General features: G+C 46.1%; 2 protein-coding genes and 1 pseudogene across 2 annotated transcripts; all 3 read right to left on the minus strand.

Annotated features, from left to right (window-relative positions):
- Positions 1-4528: 4528 nt before the first annotated feature.
- Positions 4529-5290, minus strand: LOC136548268 (uncharacterized). The gene is made up of 2 exons (XM_066539864.1): positions 5243-5290; positions 4529-5158 (listed from the first exon to the last, which is right to left on the minus strand). The coding sequence occupies exons 1-2, from the start codon at positions 5288-5290 to the stop codon at positions 4529-4531; spliced, it is 678 nt and encodes a 225-aa protein (XP_066395961.1).
- Positions 5291-18827: 13537 nt separating this feature from the next.
- LOC136551183 (acyl carrier protein 1, mitochondrial-like) lies at positions 18828-19623 on the minus strand. The gene is made up of 2 exons (XM_066542755.1): positions 19311-19623; positions 18828-19218 (listed from the first exon to the last, which is right to left on the minus strand). Exons 1-2 carry the CDS (start codon positions 19536-19538, stop codon positions 19042-19044), a joined length of 405 nt encoding a protein of 134 aa, XP_066398852.1. The 5' UTR covers positions 19539-19623; the 3' UTR covers positions 18828-19041.
- A 1652-nt stretch (positions 19624-21275) lies between these two features.
- LOC136551184 (pentatricopeptide repeat-containing protein At1g80270, mitochondrial-like) lies at positions 21276-25018 on the minus strand (annotated as a pseudogene).
- Between the last annotated feature and the right edge of the window lie 449 nt (positions 25019-25467).

Here is a 25467-nt window from a genome sequence, read left to right on the forward strand (position 1 = left end):
TCGAAGCTTGCTGATCCTAGCGTCGGTGCGCACCGTGGGATCAGGTGAGTCAGAGTCATGGACCCTGATGAGTTAATTTAGGGGTCGAACGAGACAAAGCTTGCTAATCCTGGCATCGGTGCGCGCCGTGGGATCGGGCGAGTCAAAGTCGTGAACCCTAATGAGTTAGTTCAGGGGTTGGACGAGATGAAGCTCGTTGATCCTAGCATCGGTGCACACCGTGGGATCGGGCGACTTGGAGTCGTGGATGCTGATGAGTTAGGGTGCAGTCAAAGCATAGTCAGATGGGGCGAGTTCAAGGTCGTAGACCTAGGTTTTTGGTGTGCCGTGAAGTGTAGCCGGATGGGGCAAGTTCAAGGTCACAGACCTAGGTTTTTATCTTGAGCCCTCGAGTCCTATTGGGCCTTTGTAGGGATTGGTTTTTGAGTTGTGTGCGTTACCCTGTCCTTGGTTTCTCACAACCGGAGGGGCTGAGTTTTGTCGCTTGTCCCGATCGCTCGGGCTCGAGTGACGTGCTCGGTGAGCTCGCTAACAGGTATGACCGAGTAGAATCCGGATTCATCGTTCGTGACGAGGTTGGCATAGCCCTCTTATGACATTCCACTACTCCTTTACCTACAACCCGACAGATGCCTAGGTCATTCTAGAGACCGATCCGGGTGGCCTGACGGCCTCCACTCGATGGAGATTTTATGGGCTTGGTAGAGGCTTAGGATCAAACGAGAAGGTTGAGATGACTCAGTCTACTTTGGGGCAGACCAAGCGAGGGCCGCATGGGGCTCATCTATGTTTTCTCCCCTGGCTTTGTCGTTGCTCATGTAGAATGAGGCAACTACCACTTTGTGACGCAACACGGAGTGTTGTGATGCATTTTGTTGCATGTGTGATGCTTAGTTCCTGAGCCCTCGGGTGATTCATGCCTGAATCATCTGGGAGGTATGGGCGTATGAAATGAATGCGCATATGGATGTATGAATGAGTTATATAAAGAAATAGTTAGGGTCGGTAGTGTTACATTGATGACTCGAGTGATGGGGTTTGCAGAGCTCCAATCGGAAACATCCGACCAGGACCCATGCTTGTCGTTCATGACAGAGTTGGCATGACCTACATGGGGTGTCCCTTTGCTCCTTACCTATCTCTCAGCGTGTTTTCCTGAGCCGTTTGATCGATGCGGGAAGTCCGATGGCCTCTCCTAGCGAAGATCCTGTTTGTTTGGGTTTTTCAAGTACAACCTGGGAAGGCGGAGGGCCGCCTACGAGTGGTGGCGCTTTGGTTCCCATGCCCGATGTGCGGTAGTGGTGAGCCATACCCAGGCCATGTCCCGTTTCGTCGGTTAGTGTGCTTGTGTTTTTCCTTTGTTGATTGGGTCCTCCGGACCACGAGATCACTGACTTCGAGGGTCCTCCCCCAGATCTTCCTTTCATGGTACCTGCGGAGAGTTTGTTGATAGCAAGCGGAGCGGATGATGGTCGTCTCGTGGGCCTCTTTGAGTAGGTCGACTATGTCTTGCTGAGCCTCCACGGCCCGGGCGTGGTCGAAGGCCTTTACTCTTGGGGCACCGTGGTCGAGGTTGGAGGGTAGTACTGCCTCAGCTCCATAGGTTAGGAAGAAGGGTGTGAACCCTATGGATCAGTTCAGGGTTGTTCTCAGGCTCCAGAGGATCACTGGGACCTCTGCAACCCATCGCCCGATGTACTTGTTAAGTCGATCGAAGATGCATGGCTTAAGTCCCTAGAGGACCATGCCATTGGCATGTTCGACCTGACCGTTGGTATGTGGGTGTCCGACTGAGGCCCAGTCGATCCTGATACTGTATCCATCACTGAAGTCCCAGAACTTCTTTTTAGTGAAGTTAGTCCTGTGGTCTGTGATGATGCAGTTAGGAACGCCGAACCGATAGATGATGTCGAGGAAGAATTTGACCGCCTCTTTTGAGCGGATGTTGGTGATGGGCTTGGCCTCTATCCACTTGGTGAACTTGTCGATTGCTATGAGCAGGTGAGTGAAGTCACCTGGGCCCTTTTTGAGGGGTCCTACCATGTCGAGGCCCCATACCGTGAATGGCTAGGTGATGGGGATGGTTTGAAGCTCCTGTGCCGGCAAATGAGTTTGTCGAACATAGAATTGGCATCCCTCACATCTACGGACGACCTCCTCTGCATCTCATAGTGCGGTGAGCCAGTAAAAACCTTGGTGAAAGGTTTTTCTGACCAGCGACCTTAGGGCCACGTGATGTATGCATATTTCAGTATGGACCTCGAGGAGGAGCTGTTTCCCTTGATTAGTAGGGATGCACTTCATGAGTATCCCCGATGGACTTTGCTTGTAGAGTTCATCACCGATGGCAACGAATGTCTTGGCACGTCGAGCGATTCGTCGAGCTTTAGTCCTTTTAGGTGGGAGGACCTCCTCGAGGAGGTAGGCAAGTAGCGATGCTCGCCAGTCGGTTTGATCGAGCACTAGTACAGCGGAGTCGGCAAGCGACGTTGTTGTAGAAGTACTAGGGTTGGGGCCCCCGAGCGTCGGTTTGGCCTTGGGGTCAGAGCCCCCTAGCGCCGGGTTGGCATCGGGGTGTGCCTGGACCGGACCTTCCAAGACGCGAGCGGGCAGCTCATGGAGGTCGTTGATGAAGACTCCGCTTGGAGAGGGATCTCACTTGGTGGCCAATTTTGCGAGAAAATTGGCCGCATCATTGTCCTTCCAGGGGACGTGATGTAGCTCGATCCCTTAGAATTTGTCCTCAAGCTTGTGTACCTCCTGGCAGTATGCTGCCTTGAGGGGCTTTTGCAGGAGGACTCCTTCATGACTTGATCAATGACCAACTCCAAGTCACCGCGAACATAGAGTCGCATAGCGCCGAGCTTGATGGTGATGCGCAGTCCATTGATAAGGGCCTCGTACTCCACGGCGTTGTTTGAGGCTAAAAAGTGGAGGCAGATAGCATACCGGAGCCTACTCCTGTCTGGGGAGATCAAAACCACTCAAGCCCCTGAGTCGGGTGCCATTACGGACCCATCGAAGTACATTGTCCAGTACTCATGGGTGACGTCCGGGGTCGATAGCTGCACCTCGGTCCATTCGGCGACAAAGTCTGCGAGAGCCTGAGATTTAATGGTGGTACGGGGGATGTACCTGATGTCATGGCCCATGAGTTTGGGTGCCCACTTGGAGATCCGTCCCACGACGTCATGGTTGCGGATGATGTTCCCGAGCGGGTATGAAGTGGCGACCACAACTTCGTGGTTGGTGAGGTAGTGTAGGAGCTTCTGGGTCGCCATCAGCACGGCGTATAGGAGTTTCTGCACCTAGGGGTACTAGACCTCGGGGTTGGTGAGTACCTCCCTGATGAAGTATATGGGCCACTGGACCTTAAGGTTGTCCTGGCTCCTCCCTTTCGATGACCAGGGCGGCGCTTACCACATGGTTGCTAGCCACAACATAGAGGAGAAGGGGTTCTCCCCGTTTAGGAGTGATGAGGATTGGGGCCGACGTCAGGGACGCTTTGAGGCTCTCTAGAGCCTGCTGAGCTTCCTTAGTCCAGGCGAACGTGTCCGTCTTTTTTAGGAGCTTGTAGAGTGGCATCCCTCGTTCGCTGAGCCAGGAGATGAATTAGCTTAGGGTAGCCAGACAGCCAGTGAGCCTTTGCACGCCCTTGACGTTGCGTATGGGGCCCATGTTGGAGATGGCTTAGATCTTTTTGGGGTTGGCCTCGATGCCGCACTCGGACACAATGTATCCTAGCAGCTTCCCCTTTGGACCCCAAAGACACATTTTTTGGGATTCAGCTTGATGTTGAACCTTCGGTGGTTCGCGAATGTCGCGGCCAAGTTTGGGATCAGGTCGCAAGCTTGAGCCATTTTGACCACTATGCCATCAACATAGATGGCGATTGTTGGTTTTGGCCATTCAGCCTGATTAGGTTGATCGAGTAGGTCGATCTGGATGGTGAAGCATTGCTGCATGCACCTTTGGTAGGTGGCATCAGTGTTTTTAGGCCGAAAGGCATGGTTACATAGCAGTATGAACCATACAGGGTTATGAATGAGGTCATGAGCTAATCGGACTCTTTCATTGCGATCTGGTGATAGCCTTTGTAGGCATCCAGAAAGGAGAGGACCTCGCAACCCGAGGTGGAGTCGACTATCTGGTCTATGCGCGGCAAAGGAAAGTGATCCTTTGGATATGCTTTGTTGAGGCTAGTATAATCAACGCACATTCTCCATTTCTCGATCTTCTTTTTAACAAGAATAGGATTGGTGAGCCAGTCAGAGTGGAACACCTCTCTGATGAACCTGGTTGCTAGGAGTTTGGCGATCTCTTCACCTATGGCCCTGTGCCTCTCATCGTCAAAGCAGCGTAGACGCTGCTTAGCGGGCTTTGAGCCCAGGATGAGGCGTAGCGCATGCTCGGTGACCTCCTGTGGTTTGCCCGGCATGTCAGAAGGTTGCTATGCGAAGACATTGTGATTGGCGCGTAGGAAGTCAATGACCTCATATTTCTATTTGGCTGGGAGCTGGGTCCCGATTCATACCATTTTGGCTAGGTCGGTAGGGTTGATTCCCACTGCCTTGGTTTCCTTGAGTGGGCGGAAGGCTGTCAAGGAGGCTGGTTTGTTGCTGTCTGGGACAACTAGGGTCGACGACTCCTCGAGCCATGGGAGCTCAGCTGAGTTGATGACCACAGTGGCGAGCTCAAAATGCTCATGGTTGCACGTGAAGGCGTGCGAGAAGGCGCTACTCATGGTGATGACACCATTTGGTCTCGGCATCTTTAGCTTGAGGTAGGTGTAGTTAGGGATCGCCATGAACTTGACGTGGCATGATCGCCCCAAGATGGCATGGTAGGACCCTGGGAAGTCCACCACCTTGAAGGTAAGCACCTCTAAGCGGAAGTTGGCCTTGTTGCCAAACGTGATGGACAAATCGATTTGCCCAAGTGGGTATGCCTGTGCACCTAGGATCACCCCGTGGAAGGGAGAGCCCGCTAGGTAGACCTCTGACCGAGGGATGCGCATGGCATTGAGGGTGTCGACGTAGAGGATGTTGAGGCCGCTGCCTCTGTCCATCAGCACCTTAGTGAGGCGCTTCTTGTAGACGATGGCATCGACGATGAGCGGGTAGCATCCTAGTCTCGTGATGTGGGAGGGATGGTCCCTCTGATCGAAGGTGATTGGAGATTCTGACCAGTTGAGGAAGGAGGGGACGGCCGTCTCGGCGGCGCATGCCTCCCTATAGCACACCTTGTGCTGGCGTTTGGTCCAGATGGCGTCGGATCCGCCGAAGATCATGATGTACTCCTCAGGGTCGGGGAACCATCTCTGTCCTTGCCTGCTGCGCCTCCTTTCTTGGCCGCTGCCTCTTTGTCGTCTCCTTCTTTCGGCCTGCCGGCCTACCGGAGGAAACATTTGAGGAGCTCACAGTCCTTGTAGAGGTGTTTGACAGGGTAGGTGTGGTTGGTGCATGGGCTATCCATGAGTTTGTTGAAATGGTTAGGCAGGCCCTGCTAGGGTTGCTTGCCCATGTGATCAGCTACGGTGACCAACGCGGTGTTGTCCGATTGGCGCCGATCCTTTTTGTTCTTCTTGCCCCTCTGCATGGAGGGGCCCTAGTCTTAGTCCTTATGCTTGGCCTTGCCCTTGTCCTGGCCTTTATTGAAGACCGCTCTGACCGCCTCCTTGCCAGAGGCATGGTTTGTGGCCACATCGAGCAGGTCGTGGGTGGTACGGGGTTTCAGGTAGCCAAGCTTGTGGATCAGGGACTCACAAGTTGTCCTAGAGAGGAATGTGCTGATGACGTCCGCATCAACGACATCAGGGAGGGAGTTGCATCGTTGGGAGAACATACGGATGTAATCCCACAGGGACTCGCTGGGCTCCTGCTGGCAGCTCTTGGGGTCCTAGGAGTTCCTAGGGCAGACATACGTCCCCTAGAAGTTTCCGACAAAGACCCTCTTGAGGTCCACCCAGTCATGGATGCTGTCGTGTGGGAGAAATTCAAGCCATGCCCGAACATGTTCCCCGACATAGATGGGGAGATACTGAATGATGAAATAGTTATCATCCACCCCTCTGGCTTGGCAGGCGAGCCAGAAATCTTCGAGCCAAATACTGGGGTTTGTCTCCCCGGTGTACTTGGTGATGTTGGTGGGTGGCCGAAAGCACCATGGCAACGGCGCCCTTTGGATGCACCGGCAAAAGGCCCATGGTCCTAGGCCCTCTAGGCTAGGACTTTGGTCGTTCGGCCGGTGACCATGCCCGGGGCGCGTTTCATCGCTCCCCTCGATGGTCCAGTCAAGGCCCGTGTCACCTGACCTTGTCATCGCTCGATGAGCATCATCATCACGTCAGGCCTGATGTTGGTTGCTGATGACGCTGCAGGCGTCTTGGTTCGGATCGAGCCGTTCGCGTGGCGACGGTCGGTGTGGAGCATGTGCCAGGTCAAATCACGGCGCAACTGTGGCCTCCCATGCCGCGCTCGGTGGCTGTAGCAGCGAGCGGATGGAGTGATCCATCTGGTGCGTCCTAGCTCCCCCAATGGGATGAGAGGGCGTGTGTTGGAGTCGCTATGCGGAGCTTTTTGCTTGTTGTACGGTGGTGGTTTCTACCAGCACCCGAAGGTTCCAGTAGACTGCCTGCTCCTAGGGGTTGACGGGCTCGGGAGCACCGCACAGAAGTATTACCATAGCGGCGATGTTCTGGCTAGCCCGAGCAAACTATGGGGGGTTGTTCCCCTCATTTATGATGTCGCGCCAGACCTGACGGGCGTGACCCCGAGCGCCGCTGGTCGGGACATGTGCAAGGGGCGTGGCATGCTGTACCGAGTGCGCCGACATGGGCGGCAGCTGGCTATGCCACCTTTGCCGCAGCTCCTCAGTGTGCCCTTGTGCAAGCACGAGTGCCCCCCACATAGGGAAGGAGGGGTGTGAGTCTGTACGGACTCCACAACCACCAATGGCTGCCCCAGAACATCTGCCATAGCACACTCCTAGGATGGACGGTGGCTAGGCGCCATGTCACCGATGCTAGAGTCATCGCTCCCAACCTCATCATCTAGGAGTTCGTAGAAATAGGTCGGAGGGTGGCTCACCATTCCCACGAATTCGGATGTGAAAGGAGGCAGCATCAGCATTTTTCAGAACCCCCAGGCATACATGTCCATGGAGGACGCAAGGCCATAGGGAAACTGGTCATGCAGTGGTCGCAGTACGGACAACGCGGTCCCTCCAGATAATTGACAAAAAATGGTAAATAGTGAGTAAATAACAAAACATATATTACTCACAGTGAGGTTTGAGCAAAGAGTTTACTCGGAAAGAAGCGCAGATGCCGTGACGTTGAAGTCATTGTTCGTCCTGGAGCCGATGGAGGGCACCCCTCCGATGGGCACCGGGATGATTGCCTCCTCGTGGAGTTGTAGTACGCCAAGCCGGTCGGCGATGAAGTCTAGGCTTCCGAAGAGGAAGGCCTGGGATGGCTTGAAGACGGGTGGAACCCACATCCCAGCAGGTGGGAGTGCGGGAAACTTCAGTGAGCCGAAGTGAGTTGTATCGCCTGAGCCCGCCATGGCGAAGGTGGCAGAAAAGTGTTGAACGTACAACGTCTTCCCCACGGACGGCGCCAATTGTCGGTGCAGAAAGTAACCAACATGTAAATATTTGTAGTTTTGCCATACGTTGTGATCAGAGGTGGCCTAGCACTCAATAACACAAGATTTATACTGGTTCAGGCAACTACATCCAGTTTGGGTTGGTCGGTGACTTTATTCCTGAGCCTAGGTGCTCGAAGCTTGTAGTGGGGTTACAAACGAGAAGGAGAAAGATAGGGGGAGCAAGAGGCCCGATCAGACTCTGGTCAAAGCGCCGAGAGCAACAGGGGCTCCACTATGAGCTAAGTGTATGAGCATGGGCTCGTGGTTTGAACATGGCGGTTCTATTGTGGTGTCCTAATGATCTGAATGAATCTAAGAGAACTAGAATGGTGAACCTTCCTGTTAGAAGAGAGTGCATCCCCTTTTATAGATGAAGGGGGTGGCCTTACAAGTGAGGGAGAGGGAGAACCTCGGTTGCTAAGTCTTGCTTCCCACGCCGTCGGGTACAAGATAATGGTAGGCGCCTACAATACTATTGAGTGTCAGACGCACATGGGAGGTGGTGTTGCCTTCTTCGAGTATGGCAGACATTGGTGCCTGCCACACTGTTGATGCCTGGAGGCACGTGAGGGGCTTTGCCATGTTCGCTCAGTACGATAAAAGCCAGCGCCCACAACACTATCGATGCCCAAAGGCAAGTAGGGGAGCCTTATCATAAGGGAGTTGATGGCGCCTACAACACTGTTGGGGTTCTGACAAGTCTGGAAGGTTGCAGGGCACCCTTCTATCATATCTTGTCGGTACCCAGGGTATGGTCCCGGTATTGTAGTTTGACTTTGTGCCCTGCCCTAACTTTTTCATCTGTTTCATGGTCCTTTCTGAGCGGGCGCTCTGGTCGGCTGGTTCCAGTCGGAGAAGAGTAATGTGCAGGGGTTCAGCCAGGCCTTCCGGTCGGAGGGCCATCCGGAGGTGGGCTGGAGACTGAAGCGAGTGCTTTCGGTCGGAGCCAAAAATGGAGTTGGGCCAAGCCTTTCGGTCGGAGAGGTCATTCGGAGGTGGGCTAGAGACCGAAGCGAAGCCTTTCGGCCGGAGAGGCGGGTCACAGTTGGAAGCGGGCGTCGTTCCTCCTCAACCAAGCCTTCCGGTCGATGACTGAATCCCCTTTCTAGATTGTCTTTTTAGGTACTTGGGTTGGCCCATGAGTTTGCGTGTTGTTTGCAACATTGCCTGCTGGGCCGAGCCTTTGCTGGGAAGCCAGTCTGCGAGGGACCCTGGGTTTATGAACCCAACAGCTGTTTTGACCGACGTTGAGCGGTTTTGACCACATGCGGGAGCAGGCCGGCCCTGGAGGGTAGGCCCAGGGTGCGCTGCGCATTTTGCATAAGAGACCCTAGATTTTCATGAAACTAACCTTCACTCCATACTACTATTCACATGAGTCAAAACATTTGTATTTAGCACCCATAAAAATCTCGTCTTCACCTTTCCCAGTCCCTAGTCGGCTCCAGAGCAGAGCATGCCACAGGGGGCGACGCCCTGTGGCCAATCCGGCCGGGAGGAGGCTCGCCGGCGGCGAGGGAGGGGGGCGCGAGGAGCGCGTAGCCCACGCGCTATTTCTGGAAGGCCACTAGTGCGTAGTTGGGGTAGTGGTGGGGGCAGAGCGTGGCTACCCACGCAAGCAGTAGCATAGCGTGCGCGCACACACACTCCCAGTCACCCAGGCACACAAGAGGACTTGAGGCCGTTGACATGGCTCGCAGCGTGCAGCTTGCTGTGACGATCGCCGTCGTGGCCGCGAGTACCAGACGCGGACGTTTGTTTCTATTCTTGTTTTTGCAAGTCCCTGGCGGCTCCAGAGCAGAGCACGCACAGCAGGGCACGGGCGGCGACAGGAGATGGCCGATGACGACCCTTCCACGTGCGTGTGTGTGCGCGGAGAGTACGAGGTGGTACCACGGGGGCGTTCCGGCCAGGGGCAGCAGCGGCAGCGACCCGACACGCCCGTGCGTGGCCGGCTGCCTGCACGCCCGTGGCGGCGGTGGCGTGGCCGTGTTCCGATGTACAAAAGGTGAAGTGGTGCGAGCAGTCGGGCGAGCGAGGGATAGGGACTCACCAAGGTTCAAACGCAGACGGTGGTTATCTTAGATAAGGTCGGGGCGGTGTCGGCCACGTGCGCGGCGGAAGTGTGCAAAGACGGCGACGAAAACGCACGCGACGGCGAGGGCATCGGGCTCGATTCCAACTCAACGGCGTACGTGTGTAGGGGACGGAGGGAGCTTAGCGAGGCCGGCAGTCCTTTGAGTTCCGGGTGGCAGGGTTTGGTTGGGGCTGTCCACGCGAGCGCCTAGTACGGTGGCCATGTCGGGCTATGGCGAGCTTCGTGCGCTCACGCTGGTCGACAATTCTCACTACGGTCTTCTCCAGGGTCTAGATATGAACTTGAGGCAGGGGTGTACGAGAGGAATTGGGGAGAGATGGATTGGGCACGACGAATTTTGGAAAGGGATGTAGGGACGGGCGATCGGTCATGGTGATCGTGTTCTCAGATTTTATAGCCGCACGGCAAGGGGTTCACTGGCTTGCTTGGCGACAAGCACGCGGTGGCGGCGGTGGTGGCGCAGTCGCTGGCCATGGGGCTGGTGGCCATGGCGCTGGTGCTAGCGTACCGCAACTTCACGGGCGACCGGGACATGCAGGCGGCCGTGGGGAAGGTGGCGCACCTACTGGCGGCGACCATGGTGCTCAACAGCGTGCAGCCGGTGCTCTCCGGGGTGGCCATCGGCGGCGGCTGGCAGGCGCTGGTCGCCTACATCAACCTCGCCTGCTACTATGCCAGTGCAGTTCGGTTGAGTCGATGACGCGTGGGCCGCACATTGGACAAAACCGCTCCACGTTGGACAAAACAGCTTCACCTGCGTCCAGATGCTAAAAGTGAACGGTTTTGACAGTTGGGGTACTGGCATTAGACGGTTTTATAGTTGAGGATCAAAATTAGACCAACATGATAGTTGAGGAGCTAAAAGTGGACTTAATCCTATAGAAAACCATTTTCGTTTTCTATCTTTGGCTAGCGAGAAATCCGAAATAAAAAAAAATTATCAAAATCTCTATTCCTAGGAATTAGAAATGATATATAGTCTTAGAGTTGTTTGACAAAAGGACTCCAACCAAGCAGCCTCTAGTGGTTGAATGAAAAGTTAAAGTAATTAAAAAATTATTATTATCAACGATGTTTTTTAGCAGAATACTAATTCATAAGACATGAGATCCTAAGGAAAAAGAATTAAATACGTGTACCACTTAAGCTCCATGAATTCGAAAAATGCATTTCTAGATATCACCTATAAGCCATGCAACTTTACATCTATGGCCAAACGCGCCCTACTTCATCGGTGTTTTCTTGCTGTTGTGACAAGCCTAACATGCATTTTTAGAGTCCATAAATACATCCAAGTTTGGTACACCATGATTAGTTCGTATAGAGCCCATGGTGCATTTAACTCTAACGAAAAATGGACATATATTACTTGGACAATGTTTGTACTATTTCATACTTTAGGTTCGATAGTTTAATTTAAATATGCTAGTTTGGTATCAGTATGATAGAAATTGGTTTATATAGTTATGGCTCGTTTACATATTACCATCTAAATAAGTTAAAATCACACCATAAAAGAGCGAGTTTTTTTTTTGAAGCTATCCCTCTTTCATAACCGTTAGATCTTGACACCGTTTCACATGAGTCTTCCGTCATCCGAGATCTTACTCTCCCTCATTAATAACCGCTCGATCTAAACGCCGTGTCATATAAGCCTTCCGTCATCCGAGATCTTACATTACCCTACGCCCCCTCGGTCCCATGGCTCGACTCCCTCTCAGTCACGTCCTCACGTACGCCTAAGCAACGGACTTAGACATAATAACGTGTGTGGAGGAAAAATCATATGCTGTCTTTTACAAGATTTAGAGCTCTTTTTTATTTGATTTGGAGCTTTAATTTGATTTGGAGCTTTGGACGATTTTTTTCTTTCCTTTCCTTTCCTTCGGAGAGCAGAGTCTTTGGGCGCTTTGATTTGATTTGGACCTTTGAACGATTTTTCCTTTCCTTTCCTTTCCTTCGGGGAGCAGAGTCTTTAGGCCGTCCAAAACGGGAACGACGGACAAGTAAACATCGCTTCGCTGAGGCTCCTCCCGCGAGGACGAGAGAGTCCTGTTAGGAAAGTGCTGCCTCCCTCCCGTAATGCTCTTGCCGTGTTTTATTTTTTTCCCCTGATAATAAAATAACTCTGCTATTCCTTATAAAGATAAAGATAAATAGTAATACAATATTATGGGTCTTTGAATGTTTGACCTTTACTTAATATAAACAAATATTTCTATCAAATTGTTGGTTTTAATTAGAAACAAATTTTTAATATGACATGAATTAGTCCATGGTCTAACTAAATCAATCTGTAAACTCAAATCTTGAGCGGTTTCACGTCCAATCTAATCAGAACAAATGTTTCTTCAAGCTGTCTGCATATACCAGTACAACTTTCAACAAGGATTGACACGTGAAACCGAGAAACGACAACTAAATATTAAAGTTACATATTTTATGGATCCTTAAAAGAAGTCACATAACTTAATATCTAACTCTACCAACTCATGGACAATCAGCATACAAACTCAAGTTATGATACTTTTGCTAGTAAATACTTTGTTCTTTACAATGGGAAACATGTATCAAGGTTGTTTTTAATTCAATCAATAATTCATAGGATATTATCAATATTAACTTATATTATAGATATCATGATCATCATAAAATAAATAATAGCTTCTAATTATATAGAAAGATAAACAGTAAATAGATATGTAACATTGCCATCCTTGTTTCCATTAACTATCCCCTGCGTTTGTGATTGTTGCAGCAACCACTCACAGCATCAAAAGTAACACCTACAGAAATTAAGTTATTCCAGCCGCTGCAGTTGTGGAACAAGATAAAGTGAACAAGTTAAATGCTTGATAGTTTTTTTTTCTCCCATTGCAACGCACGGACATGTTTGCTAGTAACATAAAACCTTCATGAAAAATGAAGTTTTCCTTTTTTTTTATTTCAAAACCCCTTCAACATTTTATCAAAACGTTCTAAAAATCAAGATAGATATAGGTGTTTATTTGTGTTTTTCTTCAGTTTTTTTTTGGGGAATATAGTCGGTAATTGTTCTTTCACTAGTGTCGTCTTCTCTTTATGTATATTTTACTCACTCTGTTTAAAATTACAGTTCATTTTGGCGTTGTTTTTAATCAAAATTCTCTAGCACTGACTAGGTTCCTAGAATTCTCAAATAACTATCGAAAATATATTTCATGGGGAAATTTAATGAGGATAACACTATGTCTATGTATTTTTTATAAACCTGGTTGAAATTAAAGAAATTTATCTATAACAAAGCCAAAATAGACTGTAATTTGAAATAGTAAATGATATCTTGTATTTTTCTTATAAACTTGATTAAAATTAAAACAAGAATATTTTCAGAGCTCGGCACTTGCCAAAGGGCACCACCGTCACCGCATCTACAAAACCTTCCTGCATGCCTTCTGAAGCAGGCAAGGAGTTGCGGCCAAGTTCTTGTGTCGACATCGTTGTAGCTTTTTGCAGCAAATAGTGGTGTGATTTTTGACCGAGTGGTTTCGGCTTATCTTGTAATCCACACTATTTAGCTTTTTTCAGCCGGAATAATATTTTTCTCTCATAACAATTCAGCCAGAACAGTGTTTTTCTCTCACAATAATTTAGCTAGAACAGTGTTAACAAGCATGTTAATTCGATGACAAATACTCCCTTCTAGGATACATACATCCTTGGGCACGTAGGGAAGTTCTTTTTCTAGAGAATCTATTTGTCAACTTGATTCTTTGAGCGAGGTTGGCAATTGAAGTGCATGATTAGTAATGCAAGCGATCTTTGTGGACGTGGAGGAAGGTATTTTACATCAACCTCTGACGGTTCATCTTCCCGAGTATGACGAGTTCCATACCGCATCACCCTTCTGTATTCTCAGAAAACATATCACCATTCCTAAGCGCAACAAGATGATGTAGGGAGTAGCTTCAAAATGTGGTGTAAATCTACGATGTGTAGATGACCGAGTAGTACTGGAAGTTGTGCAGCTCTACGCGTGCACGGTGCACCACGTTGAGATGTGCGTGCTCGTTTGATGTGCATCTCGAGTAGCACTCAGTACTTGCACCACAACCTACCCTGTACTCTCGTGGAACAAGGCAAATTCTCAGTTCCAAGATGCATTCCAGCTCATGCTATCATCACGTGCTACAAGAATGAATGCACAATAATGTTCGGCAAAGACTGAGGAGCAGTACTGGTTAATGGAAACTTCTTAACATTGTCTTCTGAGATTACGAGCTAATGAATTGAGCTTTTGAGATAAAATTTATAAATTCAGTATGTATTTTGCCAATATAACGTAGATTCACAACGTCGAAGGGCTGCGTCAGTTCCAGATAACCTCGAGGTTACAACAGCAACCGAAGTAAATTGTTTACCACAAAATCACTTTCCGGTTTCTGAATAGTATGCGTTGTTCTCGTTGCCACAATTGAGGTCAGTAAAAGTTGCATTAAGGATTCCAATGAAGTGATTGCAGCAACATAGGATGCATACCACAAGTTCAGTGAAAACCGTATCCAGATGTAGACAGAAAGCGCAGTACTCGTACAAAGTGGGGCACGAGTCACACAATATGTTATTGTCATGAAAGTGTGGTGTGCTGGTGTTGTATGACTCTTCGATCAAAACATCAATGCAATGATACGTAGCTCTTCTGCATATTCAAGGAAAAAAAAAAGAATCTACACGTTTACCATCCTTAGCTGTCGTTGTGGCCGACTCATGGAGACTCGAACCATATCAAAAGCACTTAGGAACTAAAACAGATGGAATAAGCCTAATTTTCTCAACAGTCATTATTCAATACCACGATCCATCCAGTTCATGCTATGATCAGATACTATCGATCATGACAGTCCGATAGTGGCATGATGTACAAGGACAAGCATATGAATAAATTTTTCAAGAAAACAAAGACCAGCAGTGTCTAGTGTCTGCACCAGAGGCAATTTGCATAGACAGCAGATACTAACAATAGAAATGTATAATGCCACAATCTTTCATGGGATCTTTTCAACAAGGTTGGCTGACATTCAGAGCTAATGAATTAAGCCTTTTCTATCTGCTTTTCAATTTGTTACTTAGACAGTGACATTCATAAAGATGGTAATGACTGTCGTAGGTTACGACTCGCAGTAAAAAAACATGCTTATAATTGTCCGAAGGTCCTAGCCAAACAATACTTGGACCTCATTTCTCAGCTACTACTGCATACTACCAATGGACAACCTGATTCCTTCTTTCTTTATATATGAATAATCTCATCAGCTACCACTGCATACTACATTACTACCAATGGCAACTGGCAACAAACAATTCTAGACTGCAACAACTCAGACTAAGCTACCAACAGCAACCGAACTAGATTTTCAGCACACACACACACACACACACACACACACACACACACACACACACACAAAAAAAAAAAAAAAAAAAAAACTCCCCAAAGAACAATTGGAAACTTTATACACCAAAATCTTGGTGAAAACCTAACGTAGATGTAGGCAGGATGAGCAGAATTGCCCCTAAAAAAAAGGATGAGCACCACACTGTATGCCAATATACCTAGATATCAGTGGTGGCATCTAACTCTCAGTAAACCAGAAATGCTACTTTAGGGATTCAACACTAATTCACAAAAAAATATGAATCGTCCATCTGAAACCAGGCTGATTTGCATCAGATAAGAATGCAGGACTTTTGGTTTCAGCAAACTGGTGGAAACTGGTTAATTCCTAAAGTACAAAATTCAAATACCTTATAGCTATTCTATTTACTTTGAACAGAAGACACATGTGTGATAGTATAGCAAACTTGTGACTTGTGTCAATTTAAATTGTGAAACAGGGAGTTCCAAAATTAAATACTTTGATTCATAATACTTCCTGTCTTCCTCCATTTCACATTTCCCATCATATTGGAATATGTTCTGTAAAAATATTCATTTGTTCAGGAAAAAAAAAGAAAATAACTATTGCAATGCTTCCATTCTACCCTGACTTTAAAGCTACAAAAGAAGATTAGTGGTTATAGCGTGCCATGTAACTGGGCGATGGATAGTTATTTCACATTAACTCTTTGATTTAGTTCTCCCAGGCCCATGTTTCGAAGCACTAAATCTAAGAAAAACACTACATATGCTCTTGAAGAACATGCTACAAGCATCAATTTTCTTACGCAAAATTTAAATAGTATTCAAGAGTGGAACTGCTGTAATAATTATTATCCTGTTCTTCTTAATGCTTATAAAATGGATAAACATAGCGCAATGGAGGGAATACTAACCAAACAACAGATGACTCTGCACCGTCAAGAAATACAAAAAAAAAAAAGCTCTGCCACAACATGTTACAGGCCTTCTATGACTTTTTAGACATGAGCATAAACGCCATAATTTTTTCTATTAAATCTAGCAGAATACAAAAAAAAATCTGGTCAGCAAGTCTTATTCATGCTAAGTCAGTCAGGGCCAACACAACTAGTTAACTAGGAAAAAGAAGCATTCTCATTACTCATTATTTCGATTTAGTCCTACCAGGCCCTTGTTTTGAAGCACTAATGGTTGGTGGCGGCGTCCAGCTGCCTGGGCCAGACTGGCAGGCGCCTGAGGCCAGGATCGCTTGCCTGGCCAGGCAATGCCTGAGAAGCCGTGATCCACACAGCCCCTAAATCTAAATCTAAGAGAAAGGCTACTACTAAAGAACACGCTAGATGCTACAACCATTGCTTTTTTTTGCAGTATTAAAATAGCGTTCAAGAGTGAAACTATTGTAATAACTTTGCTTCTGCCCTCCTCAATGATCATGCAATGTCAAGCATAGAGAAATGGAGGGAATACTAAGTTACTCCCTCTGTTCAACAAAACATGCAACTACGGGTTGCGTGCCGACAAAAGTAGTTTACGTTTAACCAAATTTCTAGTGAATACTATTCACATTTATGACTTCAAATTAATTTATTAAGAAAATACATTTCATAATTAATCTAATGGTATTTATTTGATATCATTAATATTGATATTTTTTATCTATAATTAATTAAACTTGAGATACTAAACCATAACACTGTGCTAGAAACGGAGGGAGTACTACTAACCAAGCAACAGATGACTCTGCACCATCAAGAAATACAACCAACGCATACTTATAAAAACAGAGTAACTCAACCACAACATGGTCTATACCTTATAAGAATATTTAGACATGAGAGACGTGAATGCATATAATTATAATTAATTATATTAAATTTTAGCAGAATACAAAGAAGTGGTTATGCAAGTCTTATTTGTGCCAAGTCAAGTCAATCAGGGCCAACACAACCAAGAAAGCTAGGAGACAGAGGACAGGGTTGTATCTTATAAAAGATTGGTTACTGACATGAAATATAGAAGTACCGATGACAATAATCTACATGAGGCAGGTAAAAGGTCTGGTACTGAATTTCAAAACACTGAACACTTGAACAGTCCAAAAAAAATATTGACCAACCTAAGAGGATCTAGGTGCCTCTTAAATTAAGGAACCCAAATTCTAGTCAAAGAGGACTAAAACCTGGGAGGTGCAGGGCGTACACCTACAACAGTACACCTCCCACCAACTAAGCAGTTCAACTCCTAACCCTTGGACAGTCAAGCATTCACTTGTGTGTTGAAACAGTTGAATGACCACTGATTGAAAAAGAACATTAGTAGTTGAACAGATATCTCCAGCACCAGACAGACCTAAATGTTTACAAGTCATCTATTCGTCCCCAGTCAACCATGGGACTGACCAAGAAACTAGTTGTGATTAGTCATCGACCAGACGACTAGTCAGGCCCAGTCGGTCCTAGTCGCCCTATATATTCCAGGACATATTACATTATGCATACTATATAAACCTATATATACTATATAGTATATACAATAAAGCAATCATCAAGACTACATGGCAAGAAGATTCTGGCCTTCAGGGTCAAGGGCATCTGCACGTATACACATACACCACAATCAGGTTTAGGCCTTCAGAGTCAAGGGCACTAACACAACACCACACTCTAGAGGCTACTAGAGCAGATCACCAGAGCATCAAGTAGCCAGGGGTGTTGCACACAACAGAGCAGTGTAGCAGAGGGGCAGTGACACAGCAAAGCAGAGTAGCAGAGGGGTCGTGACGCAACAAAGCAGAGTAGAGGTAGGAGAGGACGAATTGCAGCATGAGTGGATGAATCGCAGAGGGAGAGGACAGAAGAGGAATTGTGCGGGCTCATGCCAATTTCTGGTGCCTCCCATGTCTGCCTTTTGGTGGAGCCCTGGACAGTGGTATGCTAACCCTACCATGCCAAACTGGCAAATTGGCAACCCAATAGCTTGCCTCGAAGCCCAGTGGAGCAGACCTGCCCAAGGCAGCAGACACCCTGGTCATCCCCTCCCTAATTGGATAGGACAACCGGAAATCTAGTCAAGCTAATCACCTTGGTGCCCATGATAGAGTTCAAGGTACTGACTAGGCTGACTAATCACGATTCACGATTAGTCGGACAACTTGTAAACACTGTCACTACAACCAACATTGCTGGTAGAAAATTTTACTTGGGTGAAACTAATAAAGAGAATATGATAAACCAACAGAAGAAAGCCCTTCTCAATTCATGCAATGGTTTTCAATTTAACGGAATCAATTTTTTTTTGGAAAAATGGTATTACTACTGTAAGCACATAATGGAAGCTTGAATAAGAAGTTCGAACTCAGTTTCCTTTGATCTCTTCTCAGGCAATAGGTGGAGTAAACTAACAGAACCATAATTTTGTCACATAAAACAGACTGAGTATCAAGGAGTAGGACAAGAGGCCACATTACAGCTGTTATGAACCATGAGACTTTTTAATCCATGTAAGCAGCGAACCACTATTTTCTTATCCATTTTAGGTTCCAAAAAAACACATGGAACGGTACTGATAAAAGATCATAGGAAACTATCATGAACCCAATTCAAATAATCGAACGATGAGCAGACTCGCAATCAACCAAACTAGTTTGTCAACAACCAGTACATAGATATAACACGCACAAAAAAACATCAATCTAACATTGCATTGCATCATAACAAAAAAAACAAAATGTTAATGTTCCATTTCGACATCATCATCCGTCACCGTGAATCAATGCAGAGCACCAGGGACAAGTTTTCCTGTGCCACTCTGGCAGATTATTTGCCCTCGGAAACAAAACCAAGAGAAGCCTCACCTCACCTCGCCTCGCCTCGCCTCCTCTCCGGCGAGCAGTAGGCTCAGCCGGCCATGGGGTGGTTGGCGACGTACTCGATCGCCAGGGGGAGCGAATCGATCTTGTCAGCCTCCATGTCGGGGATCTCGAGCTTGAACTCCTCCTCGATGGCCATGACCACCTCGACGGTGTCCAGGCTGTCGAGTCCCAGATCCTTCTCGAAGTGCGCCTCCGGTGTCACCTGCTCGCCGCCGCCACAGCCTAGGGTTAATAGGATTTTGTGGGGGCTCGACGCCATCCAGATGCGGGATTGGGGTGGAGGGGTTCGGTTACCTTGGAGGGGTCGACCTTGGGGTGGCTCTTGAGGACGTCGAGGACGCGGTCGACGACTTCCTCGCGGGTGAGGTGCGCGTCGTGCGAGGACATGGGCCGCGGCGCGAGCCACCGCGCCAGCGCGTGCGGGTGGGACGCCCCTGTCCCGGCGGCGGCCAGGGCGAGCGACGGGGTGGGGGAGAGGCGGATGCGGCGGAGGATCGCCGGACGGAGCGCCGCCGCCGCCATTTCTCGCTGTGGGTTCGGATTCGACTGGCCGGAGGACTCTGCGCTGTGCAGGGCTACAGTCTGCACTTCACCGGTGTGATTTGGCCTTCGGGTTGCTAACTATTGGAGATTTGGAGTTTACAGGAGTTCGCTAAATTTTATTTAAAAAATATTATAGAAAAAAGTTCAAAAAAATTATTATAGAGAAATCAAATACTACTTACAACGTCAAATTACATTTGTGATTTTTTTATAAAAAACAATATTGTACAATGCGTTTATTTGAACTTGTAGGTGTTGATATAATTTTTTTTAGAAATCGACCAAAGCTAGAGAAATTGAAGTGCTTATAATTTGAAATGAAATGAAATATGATTCTCGGAACCAAATGTGTGTGCGCCTCTAATACTTTTGTTTAACACTTGAGCACATCAAGAGGATATTGCAAAAATACTTTTGAAATATGGGAGTCATACATGTATGGAATATGGACCCTAACAAGGGTTTAGTGATTTTGATAGTTATGATGACATAACTATTGTGATTAACAATGTTTACTAGCATACAAGGCATTTAGTTTTATAGATGCAAGAGATGAACTTTGAGATAGGCTATGGTGAAGATAAAAGGAATCAACACCTTAAATGAAGATTGAGTGGAAGCTTTGAAGATTTAAAAGACAAGCAAGAAGCTTAAGACGTCAAATAAGTGAAACTCAAGCAAAATGACGCTAAGAAATTGTCACAACCCAAAATTTCAATTATGGGTTGTGGAAAGTTTTCACTAAATGAAAAAATAATCATTTTTCTAAAACTCGCCAAGTTTTATTTCGTTTGTTGTCAATTTATTTAAAATAAAAATCTCTTTATAATTTTCTTCTAAAATAATTTCTCTACAAATGTTGTATTCATGTTGTCTGCATTACTCTTTTATTATTATGTGAAAAATGGATTAAAAGTTTGATTAAACCTAGAATAGTTTTTTAATCAAAAGTCAAGTTTGATTTTTTTTTCAAACTCTCCAAAGTCTCATTTCAAAAATTCCAAAACAATTTCTAAATTTTTTTGATCGGCTCTCCTTTGAGTTCAGAGTTTCAGACCCTACCCAATTTGCCCCCTTATTGCCATCCTTTTCTCTGTATCTTTCCTCCATTTTCACGGCCATTCTTCTCTATGCACCTGAACTAGCCCAAATTTTTTCTGTTTTCTCCATATACCCGAACTAGCCCAAAGAAGCAAGTAACTAGATCCTTCACTTCAGCAAGATAACAGTTCAGCACATAATTTGATGTCCCTTTCGCTTACATTCTCTCTTGAGCAGTTTGGTGTGTACATTTTTTTTAGAACAGTTTGGTGTGTACATGAGACAATCTAAGAAACAATCAATCAAATAAATAAAAAGTTTGACCACGATTAATGAATGTGATCAAGGCTTGGCAAGAGTAAAGTCATGGCAAGGCGGGGTCTCGACTGGCGTAACTTGATTAGCTAATTAAGCACTGATGATTGTTGCACCAACATGAGCACATATTGTACTTATGGGCATGGCAAGCCAATATCATGTTATGACCAGGTATTCCAGTCGATTCGCTGCGGCCAAGGGCAAAGGATAGCTAGTAAAGCTAATACTCCTATACTAATAGGCAATTCATCGAATCGAACAACTTAAAAAATGTGAGAAAGGTTAAATTACCCCTTCCAAACCGACAGGTCGTATGGACGGTGGTGATATAATTCGAATTACATGCAAGAGTCTCAACTACTATAAAGGCTAGAGAAACATCTTTAAAAAAAATACTTGTTTCCATTTCATCGGCAGGGAGTACAATGACTGAGAAACTGTATTTCATCAGCAGGGACCACATCCTGAAGTAAAAAAATCATCCTAAAAAAAAAACTTGTTTCCATTTCCCTTAATAACTTATTACTAGTTATAGGAGTACGAAGCTAATCAGATATACCATCAGAAGTGTCCACTTTCGGCTACCAACTAGGGCTAAAAACTCTGATAATCCTGCAAAACATGCATACCAAGGTGCACAAAATTCATGCTGGAGAACAAAGGCAACCTGGTAGATTCTTCTATTCCAGTCTAACTGCTTCGCCTGGAAAATGTTCCATGTGGTCACGGCAAAGGGGTGAAAAAGAAGAAAATCACTCTGGCTCTGGATTTGGCTGCTTTCTACAAGCTGTCGAGACGGTTCAATCGTTCAATCTGAGTCTTGCTCGGGCTGTACTTGTCAGCTTTCATCCTCTCTCTGAACCCATAAGGTGTAACCTGGGCATTGGCATAAGCTGCAAGTAACAAATTATAAGGCAGAGTTCTCGCAGGGTAGGTGGTCTGCTTTAGCCTGTCAAATATCTTCTCCGCATTATGAATATCGCCCTTTTCTGCCAACGCCTTCAGTAAGATTATGTATGAGCGGAAAAGGGGATGTCTGTCAGGATTATCTTCTGTGACATTCACCAGAAACGAGTCGGCCTTTGCCAACTCACCTGAATTCACATAAAGCTTGACAACTGTATCCCAGGTAAGAGGGCCGCTTGGACACCCATCCAAACACATCCTTTCTATAATTTTTTTGCCTTTGTCCAGAAGTTCATTTTCCGCATACATGTACAACATAGCATTAAAGTACTTGGAAGTGAGCTTTGGTGATGTCTTTACCAACGTGTCAAAGGTCTCTTCTGCTCTTTCGATATGCCCAAGTTTACCCTATGCCTTAATTGCAGCCAAGAAGTCCTCCAACTTCGGTTCAGTGCACAAGTTCCATATTCTCTCTACATCATCTGGCCTTCCAAGAATAGCATAGAGGTCAAGAAGGGACCTGATGGCATGACAATTATCCTTTACATACACCTCCATAGCATTGATAACCTCTTCTGCTTTCTCTGCAAGGTCCCCAGATATGTAGAATTTAGCAACCATAGTCTGGATGCCAAAGTCTGGCTCAAAACCATTTTCTTTCATCAAATTTAAGACTGATTCCATGCCTAATGTGTCATTTGATCGCCCTTTCAAGTCAATCATGAGCTTGTAAGTGAATAGAGAAGGCTTTATATTTTCCTTTTCCATCAATGTGAGAATGTCAACCACCTTATTGCGAGAAACCCTCTTGTACAGCAATAACATTTGGTTGCAAGCAGAGATAGTTAAAGGCAAAGAGAGTTCCCTTATTTCATTGAAGACTTGCTCTGCCTTCTGGGCATCATCACGGCACACACAGTTAACAAGCAGAGTTTCATAAAGCACCTCACTCCTGAAGGCTTCTGGGACCCTCTCAATGTACTTTTCAGCAGCTTCAATACCATGGTTCCGTGCTATCAAATCAAGATGGCTAGCATAATCATGTTCTTCAAAATTTAATAGTTTTCTTCTGTCGATCCACTCCATGAACTGCAGATATTCAGAAATAATTACCAAAAAAGTATGTGCATTTGTGCTACCCAGTTCTATAGATTTAAAATATCATAGCATATGCAAAGGTGGAATGTGCCAAAAGAATGTCTAGAGATTAAATACACTAGTGGTCCTTAAACTTGTCCAGGGATATCATATAGTTCCCAAACTATTACTTGACAATTTCATGTCCCTCAGCTTGCTGTCCACTCGTTGCCTGCCTGCACACTACTACCCTAGCACAGTACCAGCTCCTAACGTTGAGAATAACGACATACATCTAAATGGCACTTGGGGAAGTTAAAATGTAACGGATGACAACAAAGGGAACATGTAATTTCTGATGGCATAGAAGGGATCGCTATAGGTTTCAATGGCATAGAAGAATTTTCTAAACAGTCTAACCCCTCACACCCTCCATGTATTTTCCCTTCTTTTTATCATCGCAAAGCAAAAGATAAAAAAAAATATACATACAAATCAGATATGCTTGAATTAATGATCAGCTGCTTCCTTTGAAGAATACATAATCACCAAAAGTAAGGAATTAAGGCAATATTGTATTCTACATAAAACTTATGCCAGTGCTTGTCCAACAACTTGGATGTTTAGCAAGCACAAACGAATCATTCCATCTAAAGCGTCAATTCGAATTTCTGGTGGTGCACGCTATATGAAAAACATGTTAACACAAAAATTAAAAAATTAAAAATTTGAATGCTAGTTGCCTCTAGCAAACTTAGCTACTCTAATGGATCAGTAACAATGTCCTGATGGATGGCATCTCCAGCATGAGAAGGACATGACATCCTTGAGAAGCCTCATCTACATGCCCATTTCCCATGAAGCAATCAAAGTACAAGACCATTTGAAAATGTGAATCTCCGCAAATCAAGACAAAATGTTTAATAAGGATTTAAATCGAAACTTGTTACCAATGATAATTATAATTCGTGCTCATGAGCTAATCAAGAAATAAAATCCTTGAGCAAACAGGCATGTTTGTTTAGTTTTGACTGAGTGCCTTAATAGTTTTGCTAGGATAGAAAGATTAGAGACAAGTGCAGCACAGACAACAGCTTGAGAAATTTCGTCTTCCTATAATTCTTAGCAACGAGACAGAAAGTGCAGTTTTATATTCCACTGGACAAACATCCAAGCAGGAAAGTTATGCCATGACTATTAAGTGAAAGATATTAAACACTGGGGGCAGTGGAGAAGTGTTAAATTATGCCAAGAATATTAGGTCAAAGATATTAAACATGGGGCAGTAACAGAAAGTGTAATGCCAGACTAAATGCTGAAGACCACTGGATTACCGCTACTTGTAAACTTAAATGCATTTCATTAAAACATATGCCAAATGGGTCCAACACAGCAGCCATCATAGTTACATAGTTAACGAAACAGGTACCTTCAAAGCCTTGTTATACATTCTCTGCTTCCTCAGATGGAACAAAACCATATTGACTTTCTCTCTTTCCACACGGTTACCGGCTTTCACCCATGCATAAAGTACAGGCACAAGAGAACTCGTAGAAGCATCCAATACAATCTGGAAAAGAAAAGGTTTGAAGGGTGTGTCTGGCAGTTTCTTTTCATGATGACTTCCCTTCTGAAAAGGTCCATCCCTGCCTGGCAATTTCGTTCCATGGTGGCTGCCCTTCTGAGAAGATCCATCCTTGCCACTGCCGGGCAGTTTCGTTTCATGACGGTGACCCTTCTGAGAAGGTCCATGTCGTTTCTTGGGTCTATAATTCTTGAACCGTTTCGTCACTGGCCTGCTGCCATGACTGAGCTCACCACCACGGGGCAGAGTAGTGGCATCCTGATATGAGACCTCGCCATCAGCTTTGATGCTAGTGATCCCCTCAATGGGCGTCGAGTGAAACCTCTGAATCAAAGGGGCAACAGTCTCTGAATACCCAGACAGCAGTACTTGGGACGGCCGGAAACCCATCTCGCAACAATCTCACAGAAGCAGTCTTCAACCTGAAAAAGGAGCCAAATGTTGGACATTCGAGACTCGGGGCCTAAACAAAAATTGGAACAAAAAGAAATGTCACTGGTATACAGTCATCATACATTCCCTTTCGCTGGCCGGGGGATCGGGCACCTTGGGCAGAGTGATCTCGAGAGGTCAGGAAGAGGAACCTAGTCCAAGCACGGATTGAAGATTGAAATTATATTACAAGTAACTGGGTACCGGGCAAGAAAAAAAAAATCCTCAGAATCAGATTTGGCACAGCAATACGCCGGAGCAAGCTAGGTTTACGAAATCGATCCGGTCCGGGAGGATACGTACCAGCGGGAGTGGGGAAGAGGAGGAGAGCGACGCCGCAGGACGACAATGCGATACGGGGGCTTGTAGGGTTCTCTAGTAGTCTAGTTGCCCGCCGGCGGAAGTGGAACAGGATTACAGGAAGGGAGAAAGGGGGTGATGCAGCTTTTCCAGGTTTACCCCTAGTAGGGTTTTAGCGTTCTGGACCCCGGATGAGTGTGTTTTCTTTTTTGCTCTAAAAAAAAAGGTGTGTGTTTTGTTTTTGGCTTA

This window comes from Miscanthus floridulus, chromosome 4 (assembly GCF_019320115.1).
Source record: "Miscanthus floridulus cultivar M001 chromosome 4, ASM1932011v1, whole genome shotgun sequence".
NCBI classification, from domain to species: domain Eukaryota; kingdom Viridiplantae; phylum Streptophyta; class Magnoliopsida; order Poales; family Poaceae; genus Miscanthus; species Miscanthus floridulus.

Bases quoted from the DNA above. Each gene is read 5' to 3' on its own strand.
- LOC136548268 (XM_066539864.1), bottom strand. From the start codon at position 5,290: ATGATCTTCGGCGGATCCGACGCCATCTGGACCAAACGCCAGCACAAG. The intron at 5,159-5,242 runs GTGTGCTATAGG...ACCTTCGATCAG, and splicing joins GGACCAAACGCCAGCACAAG to AGGGACCATCCCTCCCACAT.
- LOC136551183 (XM_066542755.1), bottom strand. From the start codon at position 19,538: ATGGCGGCGGCGGCGCTCCGTCCGGCGATCCTCCGCCGCATCCGCCTC. The intron at 19,219-19,310 runs GTAACCGAACCC...GGCGGCGAGCAG, and splicing joins CCAAGGTCGACCCCTCCAAG to GTGACACCGGAGGCGCACTT.